Source organism: Protobothrops mucrosquamatus, unplaced genomic scaffold, assembly GCF_001527695.2.
Source record: "Protobothrops mucrosquamatus isolate PMUCROS unplaced genomic scaffold, P.Mucros_1.0 scaffold_152, whole genome shotgun sequence".
In the NCBI taxonomy this organism is placed as follows: domain Eukaryota; kingdom Metazoa; phylum Chordata; class Lepidosauria; order Squamata; family Viperidae; genus Protobothrops; species Protobothrops mucrosquamatus.
Genome location: NW_015386228.1, coordinates 711,475 through 728,129, shown reverse-complemented (window position 1 = coordinate 728,129; position 16,655 = coordinate 711,475). Strand labels below are relative to the sequence as shown.

Below are 16,655 nucleotides of genomic sequence, written 5' to 3'. Positions count from 1 at the left end.
CAAATTGTCCCCCTTCTCAACTGGCTGCAGGTCTCAGTGCCCCTGTATTTGCCCATTAGCTGACAAAATTGAAACTTGCCTGGTAATCAATTTCTTTCTTTTTTTTTCTTTTTTTTCTTATACACAACTCTCTTCCTCCAAACATTAAGTGCATTCTGCTAAAGGTGGCATATGCAAACTGACATCTCCCCCAGCTCTTTGTTATCCTTGTCCCACCTCCCCTACTATCCTTCAAGACTAGCTCACCAGAGAGGTAGGTTCCTGTCTATCTGAACCCTTCCATTCACTGGAGGCTTGGCAGATACATCTATTTTCCTATTTGCTGCTGAACTTGCTTTCAAAAGGGAAGGGCAGGGAAGCAGAGGGTGGCCAGGCTCTAGATGGTGGTAGTAGTGCTGGAGCTGGTTGGGATCACAATGCACATGGCCAGAGACAGCTGTGACATGGGAAGGTAACACGGCTCCACTGCCATAGCTTCTTACAGCAACTCCTGCTGGCCTTGTTTTAGAGGTTCAGGAAGAGGACTGCCATGGGGATAGCAGTTTTCCAGTCAGTGTGCTTTCCCCCATCTCAAAGACAGGAATAAAGTACATTGGTATCTTGTGTAATAAGAAGCTATATGGGGGATATAGTGAAAAGTCAAAAATGTCACTGTCTGTCTCTGTGAAGGCCTGTATGGTACTACTGGATTGCTGCTGTGTTTCAGTCCTAGGGCAAATAAGACAGCTGAGGGCAATTTAAATGAGGAAAGTAGAACAGGAGGAAAGGGTTAAAAGATGGTCTTGTTACTTTAACTAAGAAGAGAAACAAAGCCACCTGATCAGAGAGCTTCTGCTGTCTCACTTAATTAGACATGTTGACATTTTTCCTCAGTAGTCCTCTAAGTCTCAAATTTGATTCTCTTATCCATTTTTTTCCCAGCAAAAAGGCTATTAACTGGACAGTAGTCTGGTTATGCACAGACAGTTTTGGATATTTAAGCTTTCACATTTTCTGTTGTCTTGCTTTCTGATCTCTGCCTAGGGAGACCCCCACTGATCGCCTGTCAGTATTGGGTGCCTCGGATCCGTTTGCTTTTTCTTGCTGAGGATCCTCGTAATTTTGCCCAGCGTGTGATCTCAGCCCACAATTTGAGGAAGAAAACACAGGCACTATTGTTATATAATCTCTATGTGGACTGTATGCCAGTAGATGGATTGCAAAGCATTGAAGAGAAAAGTTTGCAAAACATGAAACAAATGGCAATGCAAACTTCACATCTAAGGAAAGAAAGCCAGTAAGTTTCTAAATATTTTTTCAAAACTTGTTTTTGCTCTTCAGATTAATAATTTTTGTCAATGGCAATAAAGGCCCAGCAAGCTGGGTAAAAATAGAACTTGTTTTTTCCCCCTCATTTCCCTTTTTGTTCCTTCTTTGCTACTCCTTTCCCTCCTTCTGCACATGCTAGAAATATTGCATTATGTGACAAACAAAAATGAAGAAAGAAAATGAGTAAATATAAATAAGAGCAGAAATTATTTGAATAAAGTTAAGTGTGATAAGATGCAACTATAATATGGAATGGCATAGTATTATTACCAATCATTTTTACACACAAATATGCAGTTTTACAATTAAAAATTCTTAAAATACATGGGGGCAAAAGGTGAAATTTAATTGATTTTCAGATTCTTCCTTTTGTTCGAATTTGTTTTGTGTGATTCATGAATAATCACAAATTGGGAAATGCTAATGCACACTCAACGAGTATACATTATTGGGAAATGCTAACTTATACTCAAATGAGTAATCAGTATATTATGGTATTGAATGGAAGTGTTGGAGATCTATGAATAAGAAGTGAAGTGTGAAAACGATCCTGACGCTTGCATTCTATGTATTCTATGACTTGAACAATTTGAGAGGCACAAGCTAAATGAATCATGGTATAATACGTCAATTCCATCTCACTATATTATGGCAAGAATAATCTAATTAGTACCTAGGACTAATAGTATTTATGAATCATCTATGGTTAGACAAAAATCTGATTTTACATAAAAGTGAAAATAATACAATGAAATGCCTACAGAAAAGTTTGAACGTATCCATCCCAATAACATCCTACTTCCCTTCACCTATTTTTTTGTATTTGTATTATTTTCCTTTTGCCTTTCTCCTTGCATATTATATTAACTTTGCTCTATGTGTAGTTATAACAGTTCACGCCTAGCTGTCACAGGCGAGTAGTTGCACAGATTGAGATGTTGCTCAGGGTATATATCTCCATGCTCATTATAAGAGTAATCATTCAGCTACTTTATTAGGCCCAGATGAGTGTGGAGAAACGTATTCCAGAAAAGTATCAATACTTACCAAATGCTAGAGAATTTGCTCTAGTATCTCTTGGTATGTCTCCCTTTCATCTTAGGGCATTTGCTTTAGATTTATTAGTTTCTTGTATTTTTAACTCTCCCATCTCAGTAACATACAAGCATTTGTAATCAATTCACAATTATAATGTATTGTGAAATTGCTCCTAATTCTCTCTCTTTTGTATAATGCAGCCTTAAGTGCAACATAACTATGCTCCATTTTCTCTTAATCTTGCCATTCCGTTCTCTCTCCCCCCCCCCGAAACTCCATTAATGTGCTGCAAATGCTTTTAATGAAGAAGCAAAGCATAAGTGAGCACAGGAGAAATGAATATGGGACTAGAGGTGTATGAGTGACACAGACATATCATTTTGAGAGGTCATTGTTCATTCAGTTAATTAGTTTTTTAATTATGCTTAAGGATTTTACGACGGCTTCACCTCCTGGGAAAGGAAGTGTCCCTAGACTATGAGCGTACTATGAACATGATTAACTTTGACAGAATTGTCACTTCGAAGCGTCAGATATTTTCTTATGTCACTCTGCCTGAGAAAGAGGAAGAGAAGGTACCAGAGAAAGGTAGGTAACACATGACAAAATGCACACGGAGAGAAAGAGAAAAGAGAGATTATAAAATGCTTATAAAATGATATCTTTTGTGGTTAACTTCAGATTGTAATTAATTACAGGAGATACTATAAAAAGAGACTGTAATATCAGATTTCTATTAAATACTGTTGATGAGGAAATTTTTTCAAAACCTTTTTTTTAAATATACTAAAATAGCAATTTCCTAAATCCTTAATTTGTTGAAATTAACATCGGCCAACAGAATTGGTTCTCAACTTACAACCACAGTTGGGACCAGGATTTCCATTGCTTAAGCAAGGCAGTTGTTAAATGAGCCGTGCCTGATGTTACAACCTTTTTTGCCACAGTTGTAAAGTGAATCACTGCAGTTGTTCAGTGCATGTGGTTGTTAAGCAAAATCAGCTTTTCCCATTGATTTTGCTTGTGGAAAGCTGGTTGGGAAGATCACATGACCCTGGAATGATGCCATCATTGTAAATATATAGCCAACTGCCAACTGCCTAGATTTTGATCAGGTGACCATAGGGATGCTGCTACAGTTGTAAAGGTGGGGATTGGTGGCAAGTAACTTTTTTTTTCAGTTCTGTTATAACTTTGAACTGTTGCTAAATGATAGGTTGTATGTCAAGAACTACCTGTATGTAGCTCCATTTATAATTTTTAATGTAATCTAAAATGCAGTATTATACAAACATCTTTCATCTGTCCCAGCAAATAGTTAGTTAGTTTGGGCATTCGGTCTCTAAAAGGTTCGCCATCACTGATATAGGGTATCTCAATCTATCAAACAACATAACTTAAAAAAGTTTCTCATATATCCTGAAAGCTGTTTATTTCAGTTCCACACCCTGACCCCAAATTTTAATAGCTATGATAGCAGTTGATTGGAGAGACAGATTCTCTATTGCAATAAGATGGTAAAGTTGAGGCATATCTGATTGCAATTGGACCATTTTGGAAGGAAACAGTATATCTAAATGCATGTATAAGTGTATATATGTTTGAGTATGTATGTTTGAATATATTGAGTATAACAACAAAAACAAGTGGAATATGTGTGAATGAAGTGGTTATGATTTTTTGGTGCATCTCTGGATTATATTAAGGGGCACTTTGCCATAGTGGATCATGGTCTTGTCCACATACCCCAAGTATGCCACAGTGGATTATGGTCTTGTCCACATACCCCAAGGTTGGACATACTGCATATATCTACCAAGTTGATGGAATATAGGCAGATATCCTAACTTCCACAGAGTAGCGGGAGAATACCTGGTGATCCTGGTATTCTGACTAAAATGTATCAAAACAGACTGAGGCTATCTGATTAAAAGGGGATGCACAAGTATGCCTAATGCTGGAGACCTAACCAATTCTTTCTTTTTTGTTATTAAAAAATGTTTTATGAAAGTTTCAAGTGACCAAATCTATGATAGGCAGCACAGGTCAGTATCTATGGTCTATTTGGTGATGAACATGAAATGTGGTAGATTGAAACTTGGAGTATGAAAAGAATACAGTTTGCATAACATTGTTTATTCAAAAGGGAACAAAGGGGCAGATATGGAGGCATGCTTGTGAGACTGATTACTTCAATAATGTCTTTCTTTTTATTACCAGGGCTCATTGAAGTTCCAGAATATCCGTTTAATGAACAAAGAGAAACTTTTAGTTTTGTCTCTCTCCTGACACGGCCAGAGGTTATCATGGCTTTGTGCCAGGTGCGAGATGAGTGCAATAAAACCGCTGCAATGTCTCTTTTCCATTCCACCCTAACTAAGTATGGACGACTTGAAACATTTGAACAGATTCAGACCCAGACCTTTTCCCAGGTAACATGGCAGAGTTTTTGCAGGGATCGGATACACAAATGTAAGAGACTGTGTGTTTCTGAAAGGACTAATACAATGGTAGAAGATTACTTAGGCCAGATAAGACTTGTGCTTACTGCTCTTCAGAATATAGAACTCCCTCTTTCACTTAGGCTACTAGTTGATAAAACTAGAAGAAATGCACAAACATGTTTCTTTGATCATGGGGTGGGATAACAACATAACAATACATACTAGTGGAAAAATTAGATCACCAAGTTAGCCATAATGATACCAATCTTATATCAGTAAGCTTGGAAGTCCTCCAAGATCTTTAGGCATTCAGCTTCCAGAACAGCCCACTGAGGACTAACTATGCTCAGCAACCAAGAAATGCTGGCTGCTTAATTTAAATTGAGGAAAAATAGCTAACCTAAGCACCAACCTACACACTGAATAAAATCAACTCAATCTACAACATGGCTCAGAGAGCATATATTTTAGGTTAGAATTCATGCTTCTATTATTATCATTATGTATAGCTTAACCACAGATATATTGGACATAGTCCAATTTAATGTGAGAAAAATTAGAAGAGCTTTGAATAAAAAACAGGTACTGTTGATTTCCAAACACTGTTTACTGTTTTCATTCCTGAATCCCAGAGTTTTATTCTGCAAGCTGCAATAATATGGTTCAAGAATGAAAAGCGATGTATGCATGTTTCTACTTATTATGAACTGTTTACACAGAAGAACTTCCTAAACCTTCTTTTATCTATAAGCTACCTCAAGATCAAAAGTAGCCCAGAGGTTTGAGAAGCACCCACTTAAAAGAAAAACAATAGGAAATGTGCAGGTCAAATATTTAGAGGAGATAATGTTAAAGCTGCTTTAGGTGGGGGGAAAATAGGCAAGATCACATAAAATATAATATCATCTGTTTATGGGCTTCTCAAAGGAAATAGTTGGATATTTGAAAGAAAAGCTTCTGTGCTCCTATCTTAGGAAAACCAAGAGTTTTTGTTTGTTTTTGCTGTGCTTGAGAGTAAATGCTATACTCTTCTTAAAAAATAGATTATTTCAGTGTAACATTCTATGGGGAAAGATTTGTTTTGGCATAGATTGCTTTGGGAACTGTTGCTGCTATTAGCAGAATGTTATTAAAGTACAATAAAATTCTTCCTGTTTACAGAATAGTATTCTGTGGACCATAAAACATGTAATGTCTATAATGCCTTTTTTTTTCCTAGACAAAGCAGTCTCAGGGGGATGATTTAAAAGGGAATGCGGAGGTGGGGAGAGAATCTAATAGATATACCTCTATTTTTTCCACTGCAAACTTCAGTCACTCCTCTTTTCCCCAAAAGGGATAGTAATAGAGGTATATACTAATGCAAACACAAAGCCAGAGAAGGGAAGGACTAACTACCCACTACCCGTTGCTGCATTTCTTTAGGGTCGGCAAGTATCTATTGCTATATCCATTTCACATGCAATTTGAAGTTTGAAACTAAAACAAAGATTCTTTTATTCTTTTGTTTTGACTTCCTGTAGATTTCAATGTTCCTCAAGGATACATGGATCAATACTCTAAAAATAGCAGTGAGAAGCAGCCTGAGGGACATAGGCAAAGGCTGGTATAACTTATATGAGACAAAATGGGAAGTATATCAGATGTCCAAGCTTCATCAGTTGATGGAGCTTATCAAGTTTATGCTACAAGACTCTGTACGTTACCTGGTCCAGGATTCACTTGTAAACTTCACACAGCTCTTTCTGGATGCCTGCCACAGTGTCCTGGATTGCCCTGAAAATCTGACGTGGGGAGAGGATCTTGTTAATAGCCCATACAAGTAAGACAATTAGAAAATGTCTCTGATCTGAGGAATCAAAAGAACACTGAGCAATATTTTTGAAATGTATTCCATTTCGTATGAGTTGAGCCTTTAGATGTATTTTGTTTTTACTAAGGTTCCTGATGAGCTAGTGCCACTGCAACCCAGCATTTCACATATCCATATGGATTTATATCATCCTAGGATGAGTTCTGGGTCGTTGTGATCTCATATTATTAACTCAGTTTGGCAGCTGAGCCATTTTATTGTTGGCTCAGCTAAGATATACTTGAAATTGCTGCAAACCTACCTTGTTCTTATTTTTTTGAGATGCTCAATGGAGCATTTCGCTTCACGTAACTTCTCAGCCTCTACAGTTTCAAGGGAAAAAGTTGCAATGGCTTTTCAGCTTCTCAATCATCCCAAAGAAACAGCCCTATAAATGATAAGAACCTAAAGTAAGGCAAAGAATTTAATTTATTTCAATTTAATTTGAATTTAAGATTGCCTTATCCAGCAATTTCTTCTGCATTCCTATGGCTCCTGGAATAATGCCTAGAAGGGAAATGCTGGTAAATGTGAAGGGCAGATAGCCCTTATTATCTGCCTGAATTCCATGGGAATTGTGGATAACAAAACTTTAGTTTATTTTTTAAAATTTATTTTAATACTTTTAAAATAATAACAGAAAAATAAAAAACTAAATGAACAAAACAAAGATACAAACATTATTTAAAAAATCCACAAGTTACGTAAGAAGTGCTTAGAAACAAATGAAAAAGTACAACCAAAAATTATGTCATTATAACAGTGAAGTTACAATTTTATATATGATACTCTAATGCAAACATGCAAGTGTGCGTGTGTGTGTGTGTGTGTGTGCACGCACATGTCTGATTCTCAGAGACTGAACATGTCCCCGCAGTTTTCTTTGCAAGGTTTTTCAGAAGAGGTTTGCCATTACCTCTTTCCTTGGGGCTAGAGCAGTGGTTCTCAACCTTTTTAATGCCGCGACCCCCAACCGGTCGTAAGTCGAGGACTAAACCGGTCGTAAGTCGAGGACTAAACCGGTCGTAAGTCGAGGACTACCCAACCAGTCGTAAGTCGAGGACTTTCCCTGCCCGGGAGCGCCATGCATGCGTGGTTCCGCCCCCTGTGCCGGCTGAGGCGTAGCTGGCAAGCGGCAGAGACGGAGCAGTCCAACCACCAGCTGGCCCAGCTCAAGGGAGGTAAGGCACCCGCCGGAAAAGGGAAAAAATGGCGGACAGCCTTGCTTGGCGACCCCCGTGAAATGGTTGATCGACCCCAAATGGGGTCGCGACCCATAGGTTGAGAACCGCTGGGCTAGAGGAAGTGGCTGTCCCCAAGATCACCCAGCTGGCTTTGTGCCACAGGTGGGACTAGGATTTATCTTCTCCTGTTTACACCAAACAGGTTTTGTTTCTCTATGTGTGTGTGTGTTTGTGTGTGTAACTGTTTTATAACCCATTGTTTTTGGATAGATGAGTCCAGACAAAGTCTACATCTGTAGGTAATCCTTTCATAAGTGACAAGTGTAAATCTTCAAATCATTGAGTAAATAGGGCTATACATTTATCTTTCCAATGCTATTATATTATTTTTTTAACTCTAGTAAGGGCATGAAGAATCCATTTAGTAGGCAGGCAATTCAAGAGAACTTTATCCTCTGAAAAATTTAGCTTTTGTTATACAGTCACATTCATATAATCCTCTGCTATCTCCCAAAACTTAGTTAAGTATAGAATGCTTAACATACATTTTAAAGAAGCATTATCCTTATTACATCTTGAACAAAATGCTATTTTTGACAGTCTTTTTTCTGTACAAATATTTTTGGTGTATATGTCGTGACTGAGGTCTGTTGACATGCTTGCTATAGAAGTTCAGACATTCTCCAATTATCTAGGCAATAAAGGAGCCTCTAGTTCTTTATTCCACTCTTTTCTTAACATCTGCATATCAAATACATTGATAATAAATGTCTATAAAATAAAAACAACCAAAAATAAAAAAACAACCAAAGGAATATATATGTATTCCAAAGTTGCCCAAATTGGAAAATTAACACTAATGGTTAGCTTCCAGTATTTAATACTTGACAAATAAGTAAACATGATGATATAACTCCAGTTTTGGTAAACCAAACCCTTCCTTATTAATTGGTAATTGTATTTTTTGTAAAGATATTCTTGGAATCAAAGAATCCCATAAACATTTTCTAAACAAGAAGTTTAACTATAAAAATATTTTTGAGCTATTTGAACAGGAATTCATTTCATAATATAAATTAATTTGGGAAGATCTTGAGTTTATGGAAATTAGGAAAATAGGTTCTGAAATCCTAAAAAATAAACCAAAAGGGTTTTTTTTCATAGATTGATAGATATACAGTACACCAGACAGACTGATGGCAAGATCAATGGCAGATCTCTGGGACGATGGGAGGGTGAAGGACTGCTGCATTCTTTTAAACATGAAGATAGATTTATTTTATTTTTATTTTGTTTACTTTTATTTATATCACACTTCTATTATTTTTGCAATTAATTCAAGGTGGTGAATGTGTCCAACACAACTTCCTCCTCCTACTTTGTCCACAACAACAAACCTGTAAGATGAGTTGGGATGAGAGTTATTGGCCCAAGGTCGCCCAACTGAGTTTCATGACCAAGATGGGACTTGAACTCATGGTCTCCTGCTTTCTAGATCAAATCCATCTGCCCAAAATTAGAGATATGCACAATCCTTATCATGGACGACAAGATCAGACTTATATTTACTAACTTTGATTGCACAAAACTGTGCATAACGAACTTGAAATAACGAGTGCCACCTGTTATTTACATAAGTGTTACCCTAGTTGTACCCAGCGGCTGCATTTTTTAAAATTGCCTATTAGTATATATTATAGATAAATTCCTTGTGATATTCATTAATATTAAATTTTGATAAACTGGCAAATAGAATCAAAATAATACTCAGCCAGAATATTTTAACCATTTTAGAATACAGGATCATAGAACAGATGTCAACCAATGTAACAATACTCCTGTGAAACCATCTATTTTACTACAGTGATAATATTAGCTCCATTAAGCATTGTGTGAAAATGCCTTCTGGTAGATATGTACGCTATGTATGGGCTCCTAGTTCTGTGGAATGCAAACAAATAGAACTGGAATATGTTTTCAGCTCAGTGCATTTTAATTATCAAAGAGATGAGTTAATGCTTGAAGCTTTTTATTCATAACACAATGTGAAATTTCCATATTCTTCCTTTTGCAGGCCACGAAAAAATCCCCTGTTTATAATTGATTTGGCTTTAGACAACTATGGTGTCCATTTTAGCACACCTCTGGAGAATTTTGAGACATCAGTTGTTTCTCTTTTTAATAAAGGGATCTTGGCTACCCATAGTATACCACAACTGGAGAAAGTGAGTTTCTTTCAAGAATCTGAAATGTCTTCTCATCCTGATATGGGTTCCAGCTTATAAAATGTGCATAGTTATACCATTGCAGGTTACATTGTTTATTCTAAGAGTTACAGAATAGTCTTTATAGAGGCAATTGTACATATTCCAGGATAATGTTGCAGGATCCAATCTGGGTCGGTCACTGGGACCAGAGGTTTAGTCTTCTGAATTTTCAGACTCGTCCTGGACCAGCCCATCCTCAGGGAATTTCTCATGACACACTCTGCTAGAGAGAAGTCCCTGAGGATGGGCTCCAGAACAAGTCCAAAAAACTCTGAAGATTAAACCTCTGGTCCCAGTGACCCAGACTGAGTCTTTATAGATTCTAAATATTTCTCCACTGGAAAATTATTTTGCCTTTTGTTCTGCAATGACAACATGCCAGTTTTACAAAGTTATCACCGTTTTGTAAATAGATACTCCAAGGATGGGATATTGGAGATTTTCAGGCTAATATCTCTTTTTCAGAAACAATACTGTAATTTGTAATAATTGTAATAATTGAAAGCAACAGCCTAGTCATGGATTAGTCTTTTTCAACTGAGAAGCTAATGCAGTTCTTTGGTACACTGAAAGAAGATTGATTTTGATTTCACATCCTGATATTTGGGGGGGGGGGCAGGAGTCGAGGAGAGGAGTTGAGAAATGTCAGTTCAATTTGTGTTGTAAGTTTCATACAGCCACCATATACAGAGATAAAAAAAAACTCTAAAATTTTAAAGGGCAGAAGATAAAGGAGGATTTTGCAGAAGGATTTAGCTAACACTTTTTAGCACTGACATATTGCCAGAGGAGGACTCCACTAACACTTTTCCGATTGAGGAAAACATGTCAGATTTAAATGAGAAAGTGTTGGCAATAATGCTGTAATTTTAAATCCTTAAGCTATTAATGCTGACACCAAAGTAAAGGGAATATCTGAGATGTTTCATTATATATATTTATCTTGATGCTGGTGTACTGCAGATTTAAAAAGGCTTTTTATTTCAAAATCCAAATCTTAGCACAAATCATTATTAAAGTGACTTTTAGAATAAGTTGAAAGGTTTTTTTAATTCAATTCTTGCAATATACTTCTGCTGATTTGGCTAGCATGGGAGATCTTTTTACCATCAAAAATTTCTATCTTCTTTATTAAAAAGAGAAGAATACTTTCATTGTTTTTCACTGAATGCCAGCAAGCCATGCTAAAAGGATAGGTTAGCCAAAATATTTAATCTCCCAAAAGCTGGGGAATGAAGCTTGCTACTATGAACAGCTTGTAGAGATAAGCTGCAACACAATTAAGGCAACGTTTGGTGCAAATCACATTTAGCATGCTAGGAATTCAAACAGAGCTCCATACATAATAGTTAGATCTTTGAATTGTTTATAATAGACCAGTTCTGGTACTCATGTATGATAATCTTTATTATAGTAGTTATGAGGAAAAAGAATAGTTTCTATCAGATACTGAAGTCAAAAATAAAAGAGGAATCTTGTTACGGTGTATAGTTATGGGTGGCTTTTAATTTTGTGTAACCACCTTTTTAGAAACAATAGAAGCAGACGATAATCCTGTTTATGCTAAATGACTCTTCTTTTATCTCTTTTTCAGTATGTGCTTGAAAACATGTTCATCTGTGGCACACCATTGTTAGAGTCTGTGGGTCTGAATGAGCCAGCTGTGATAGAATTGCGGAATACCATCTGTACTTGTATCTGCAAAGCACTGATCCCCCTTCAAGCTTATGCCAAGAATTATGAAAAGTACTTAGAACTGAATAATCGCGATATCCACAGCCTCTTAAAGTAAGCAGTATTCACATGAAAGAGCAGGAACTAAAAACTGAAAGGGTAGATTGATACACAGCTACTCTGATTTTACTTTCAGTAGAATTAAAGGGCAAAAAAAGCAAGTAGCTTTCTAAAACAGATTGGCTTGGATCCTAAGTTCTTTCTCCAATTACTTTTTCATCCATTTCCTGTCCATCTGCAGCTCCCCGCCATGTTCTCCATCATTCCCACAGGTCCCCCAGTTCTCAGGAGCAGGTGTTTGGCACCCAGAGGAGGGAGTTGGGAAACCTCTGTTTCATGAATACTCTGTGGTTGACTGAAAGGAGTATAGATTCTGTTTTTGATATTAGGAAGTATATCAAGTTGATTAAAAAAAATTAGCATCAGAATGATTACTGATTGATTTTTTTTTAATACAGATGAGGGGTGTGAGTCACATTTTTTCAATTTGGATTGATTATATTTTTACCTTTCTTAAAACTGGATATTTTAAGGCTTTTTTCCATTGAAGAATTAAATGTGACCATAAATACATACGGAATAAGAAGGCACAATTACTGCTCTTAAATAAATAGCATAGGCAGCCTTGATTCCTAGAGGAAAAACTGAATATAAATGTAATGAATAGATAAAGGAAGAGCTATTTTTGACAGATCAGTTCTCTTATTTTAAGCATTTATTTATTTATTTAAAATATTCACATATTGCCCTTTTAAATGTTCACTTAAAATTTTAATTGTCTAAAAATTATCTGTAAAAACCCTTCATAACACCTTTGAATTTTTCATGACTAACTTATATATAATTTTTTTCAGCCAAAATGCTGAAGAAAAGGGTTTTTCCCTGGTATATTTGCCAAAATGGAATTATCTTGCTATATAAAAGCCCAATCTTGCTATATAAAAGCCCAATCATTAAAATCTTATACAGTGATATATTCATCTTTGTATCCTCTTATATAATATTTAATTTTCTTATTTTTTCTTCCTTCATCTAAAAAACTAATGTTTGTATATGATTTTTCTTCTTACCCTTCATTTCTGTGTCCATTTTTTATAAATGCTTGCTGTCATTATCAAGGAATTGAGCTTTAAAACAGTTTGCAAAGCGCATGTTGCTTCTCATTATCTTTCAGCTTTCTGCTTCAAACAGTTTTTTTTTCTTTTGTGCCTATTTCCCTTTTATGTCTTAGATAACACTTTTGCAAGATAACTATTTCCTACTGTGTCCAAAGTTGATTTTTTAAAATTATTTTCTTAATCATGACTTTCTAGTTGATCATCACTTCCTAAGTGGAACTACAGATTAGCTCTGCATGTATTGCCATTTTATACAAACAGATTGAATCTCCTCATGTTTAAATTTGCTTCTGGGTATCTGGAACTTCAGGTTATTTATTTGTTTGTTTGCATTTAAATAACAATATTTTTATTCTACCATGTGTATTGCAACAATGCAGGGAGATTTACATCACAGAGAATATAAAGCTATCATTCTTCACATAATATAAAAATTACAGATGCAGCCCAGGGGGTTCTCTCCACATCAAAAGTCCATTTGACCAGGATGGATTTCACTATTTTGTAAAATGTAAGCAAGATAGGGATTCCTCACAATTCTGGGTGGGGGGGAAATATTTCACAATATGGGAATCCACAATGAGAATGCATGCCTCCAGCTTTCTTCAATAGGAAGAATTGACAATCCTGCAAATACACAAGTGTTAAGCTATACTGGATATGCTTTAAAAGTTAAAATTAGCATTATGAGTAGGCCTATGTAAACTTAAATCTTTATCAGTGTGGAACCCTATTTTTAACAGTAAGGTTAAAAGGCAAAAAGACCAAGAGTTGAGTGCAACCTTTCCAGTTTATTAGAAACTGAAAAATATAGTTTATTCCATATATCTACTACAGAATTAAATCAGATTAAATTAAACTAATGTTGTATTATATTAAACTAATGTTGATACATACTGCATAAAGTGTAGATGACTATCTGGTTCCTAAGGTAGGAGTAGAGACTTTGGTCCTGTGGGACACATCAGGTTCTGATGGAATCCTCTGGAGACAGTACATTTAGTAGTTGTTTAAACTGAAAGTGATTCTCTTTAAAACTCTAGAAAAAAAAAACAGTGCCCCCTATATGCCTGCTTATATTCACATATACACACTTTCTTCCTTTCTTAGAAATGGGCTGATTTTATCCTTTTCTGCTGAGAGAAAAAGGAAAGTAATGAGATTTTCCTTCCTTCTAGAAAAGAAGCAAGAGAACATTACATTTCTGCTGTCATTCAAAGAGCAAATACAGCAATCAGCCTTTCTCCCAGTTTGCTGTTTTTTGTGTGCTGTTGATATTTGATAACAGAAGACTCGGGGACATCCAGAATCAGGTTTTCTGGGGAGTTTGATTACTGTCAGACTACATTCCTGATCCTCTAGTTTTCATCGGAGAAATTACGTTCCTGAATATGGATTGTTACCTTCTATTCTGATGGGAATTCTAGAAGTTGTAAAACAGGCTGAAGAAAATAATGATATACAAATGTAAATGTATTTCTGCTTATTTCTAGAGAATATGAGATCAGTTGCCCTTCTGCTCCAGAAGTGAGGGAAATAGTAAACAAGCATTTGGCAGAAAAAGAGTTGTTGGATAATAGTTTGCCAAGCTTCATGGTCATTGGCCCTTTTCATCTCAGCGTTGAAGGTGTAAAGCAGAGCCTATCCAAGAAGTGCAAAGCTTTGGCCACTTCAATGCTGGACATATTGGCCAGGAATTTACATCGTCAAGTAGAAGATGTGAGTTTTATAGTTGGTACACTGCATCTAGAGGAGTAGCCAAATAAGTAATTTTTTAATTATTTCTGGAAATGTACAATTATTTTACCAGAGATGGTTTATTAACTTATGTGAAATCCAGTATTGTTAAAGTTCAGAAATTGTGAAGAATGATTATCATTTTCAAACTTTCTCTACAATATCTCAGCAAAGACACATGATGTAATCAGACATCTTATGTTTACAGCCCGTCGTTGCTTATTGCTTGGACAATGGTGAGGAAAAACAGCATAATGATGTTAACTAAATCTTGTCTTGGAGACAGAAAAGGCTTGTGAAATTAGTGGTCTGGACATGAGCAGGTGGTCTATATAAAGTGTAGCTTAGTCTCGATTTCAGACACCTCACCTTGCCTTTTTGATGCAGTTGATTGAACTCTTTGTTTCGGACTTAGCGCTGACAGAGTTATTATATCATTTTGCAGGTCTGTGATGCTTTCAAGGCCATTAGCCGAAAAATTTATGAAAAACCAAACAGCATTGAGGAACTAGCTGAGCTGCGGGAATGGATGAAAGGAATCCCAGAGAAATTGAAAGTGCAGGAGGTAAAATGTAGTCAGGGAGATGGGATCAAATAACAGGAATGTCATGTGTAATAGGTGGAACTTAGACTTATATCTAAGCTGTTTTTAATCCAGGAATGTGCACTATTGGAACAATATGTCTAAGTGTTCTTTTTTTTAAAAAAAAATTGAAAGCTTTTTAAATATAGGGGCTTCTTGGTGGCACAATGGTTAGAATACAGTACGGCAGGCTAATTCTGCTGACTGCTGACTGCTGGTTCACCAGTTCGATTTTCACTGGCTGAGGGTTGACTCTGCCTTCCATCCTTCTAAGGTTGGTAAAATGAGGAGCCAGATTGTTGGGGACAACATGCTGACTCTGTAAAATGCTTAGAGAGAGCTGTAAAGCACTGTGAAGCGGTATATAAGTCTAAGTGCTATTGCTATTATTATTTTATTCTGCCTTTTTTTCCATTAAAACTCAAGGTGGCAAACTTACCAATACTCCTTCCTCCATCCATTTTCCCCACAACATAACAATGTCCCTGTGAGATGTTGGACTGTTGGACTGAGAGAGGGTGACTGGCCCAAAGTCACCCGGACAATATAAAAAAGACTAGAACTTACTTAATAAGAATGGCAAAAGAAAATACAAACTAAATTCAGAAACAGGGCAAAGTAAAGAAAAAAAGAGAATAAACAGTGTACAGAAAAAAGGAAAGAAAAAAGAAACATTTTTAAAAGTAACTTCCAATCTTCATCATAAGTACAAAAAACTTAATTTCATCACCCTCTATAACCTTACCCTTTTGCAAATCCACAAGTCATTAAAATTTAAGTCCTAAAGTTAGCAAAAAAAATCCATAAACTACACACTAATCAACCTAACATAAATACCTGGGAAGATACTGGAAAAAATGATCAAAAACAGATCTGTGAACACTTAGAAACTGTTATACCGTAAGTAGTAGCCAGCATGGGTTTGTTAAAAACAGTTCATGCCAAACCAATCTTATTTCATTCTTTGACAGAGTGATTAAATTAGTAGACCAGCGAAATGCTGTGGACATAACAGAGATGAAATGATAGAAGGTGTTGAAGCCACAGGAACCTTGGGAGGAAGTGATCATGCAGTATTGGAATTCAACATTATGGAAGCACAAGCAAGAGAACATAGTCAAACTAGGGTCTTGGACTTCAAGAGACCTAATTTCAATAAACTCAGAGAGGGCTTGGGAAAGATTCCAGGGAAAAACAACACAAGAAGCTTGGGAAATTTTGAAAAGCAAGATAATAGAAGCCCAGTCTACCTCAATACCAACAAAGAGGAAAAATAACAGCTCTCAAAAGAAACCAGCATGGCTGCATAAAGAACTCTCTGACAAATTGAAAGATAAAAAGGACAAGTATAGAAAGTGGAAAGAGGGGCACATAACTAAATCAGAATATC

The 16,655-nt window shown here is 36.2% G+C and overlaps 1 protein-coding gene across 1 annotated transcript in view; it reads left to right on the top strand.

The window, feature by feature from the left end:
- DNAH1 (dynein axonemal heavy chain 1) overlaps positions 1-16,655 on the top strand; it is a 155,559-nt gene that overhangs the window by 13,447 nt on the left and 125,457 nt on the right. The window contains exons 7-14 of the mRNA XM_029284897.1: positions 1,024-1,276; positions 2,777-2,934; positions 4,567-4,778; positions 6,314-6,612; positions 9,901-10,051; positions 11,688-11,881; positions 14,439-14,664; positions 15,128-15,247. Coding sequence (XP_029140730.1) covers positions 1,024-1,276; positions 2,777-2,934; positions 4,567-4,778; positions 6,314-6,612; positions 9,901-10,051; positions 11,688-11,881; positions 14,439-14,664; positions 15,128-15,247 — 1,613 coding nt within the window. The remainder of the gene's footprint in view (positions 1-1,023; positions 1,277-2,776; positions 2,935-4,566; positions 4,779-6,313; positions 6,613-9,900; positions 10,052-11,687; positions 11,882-14,438; positions 14,665-15,127; positions 15,248-16,655) is intronic.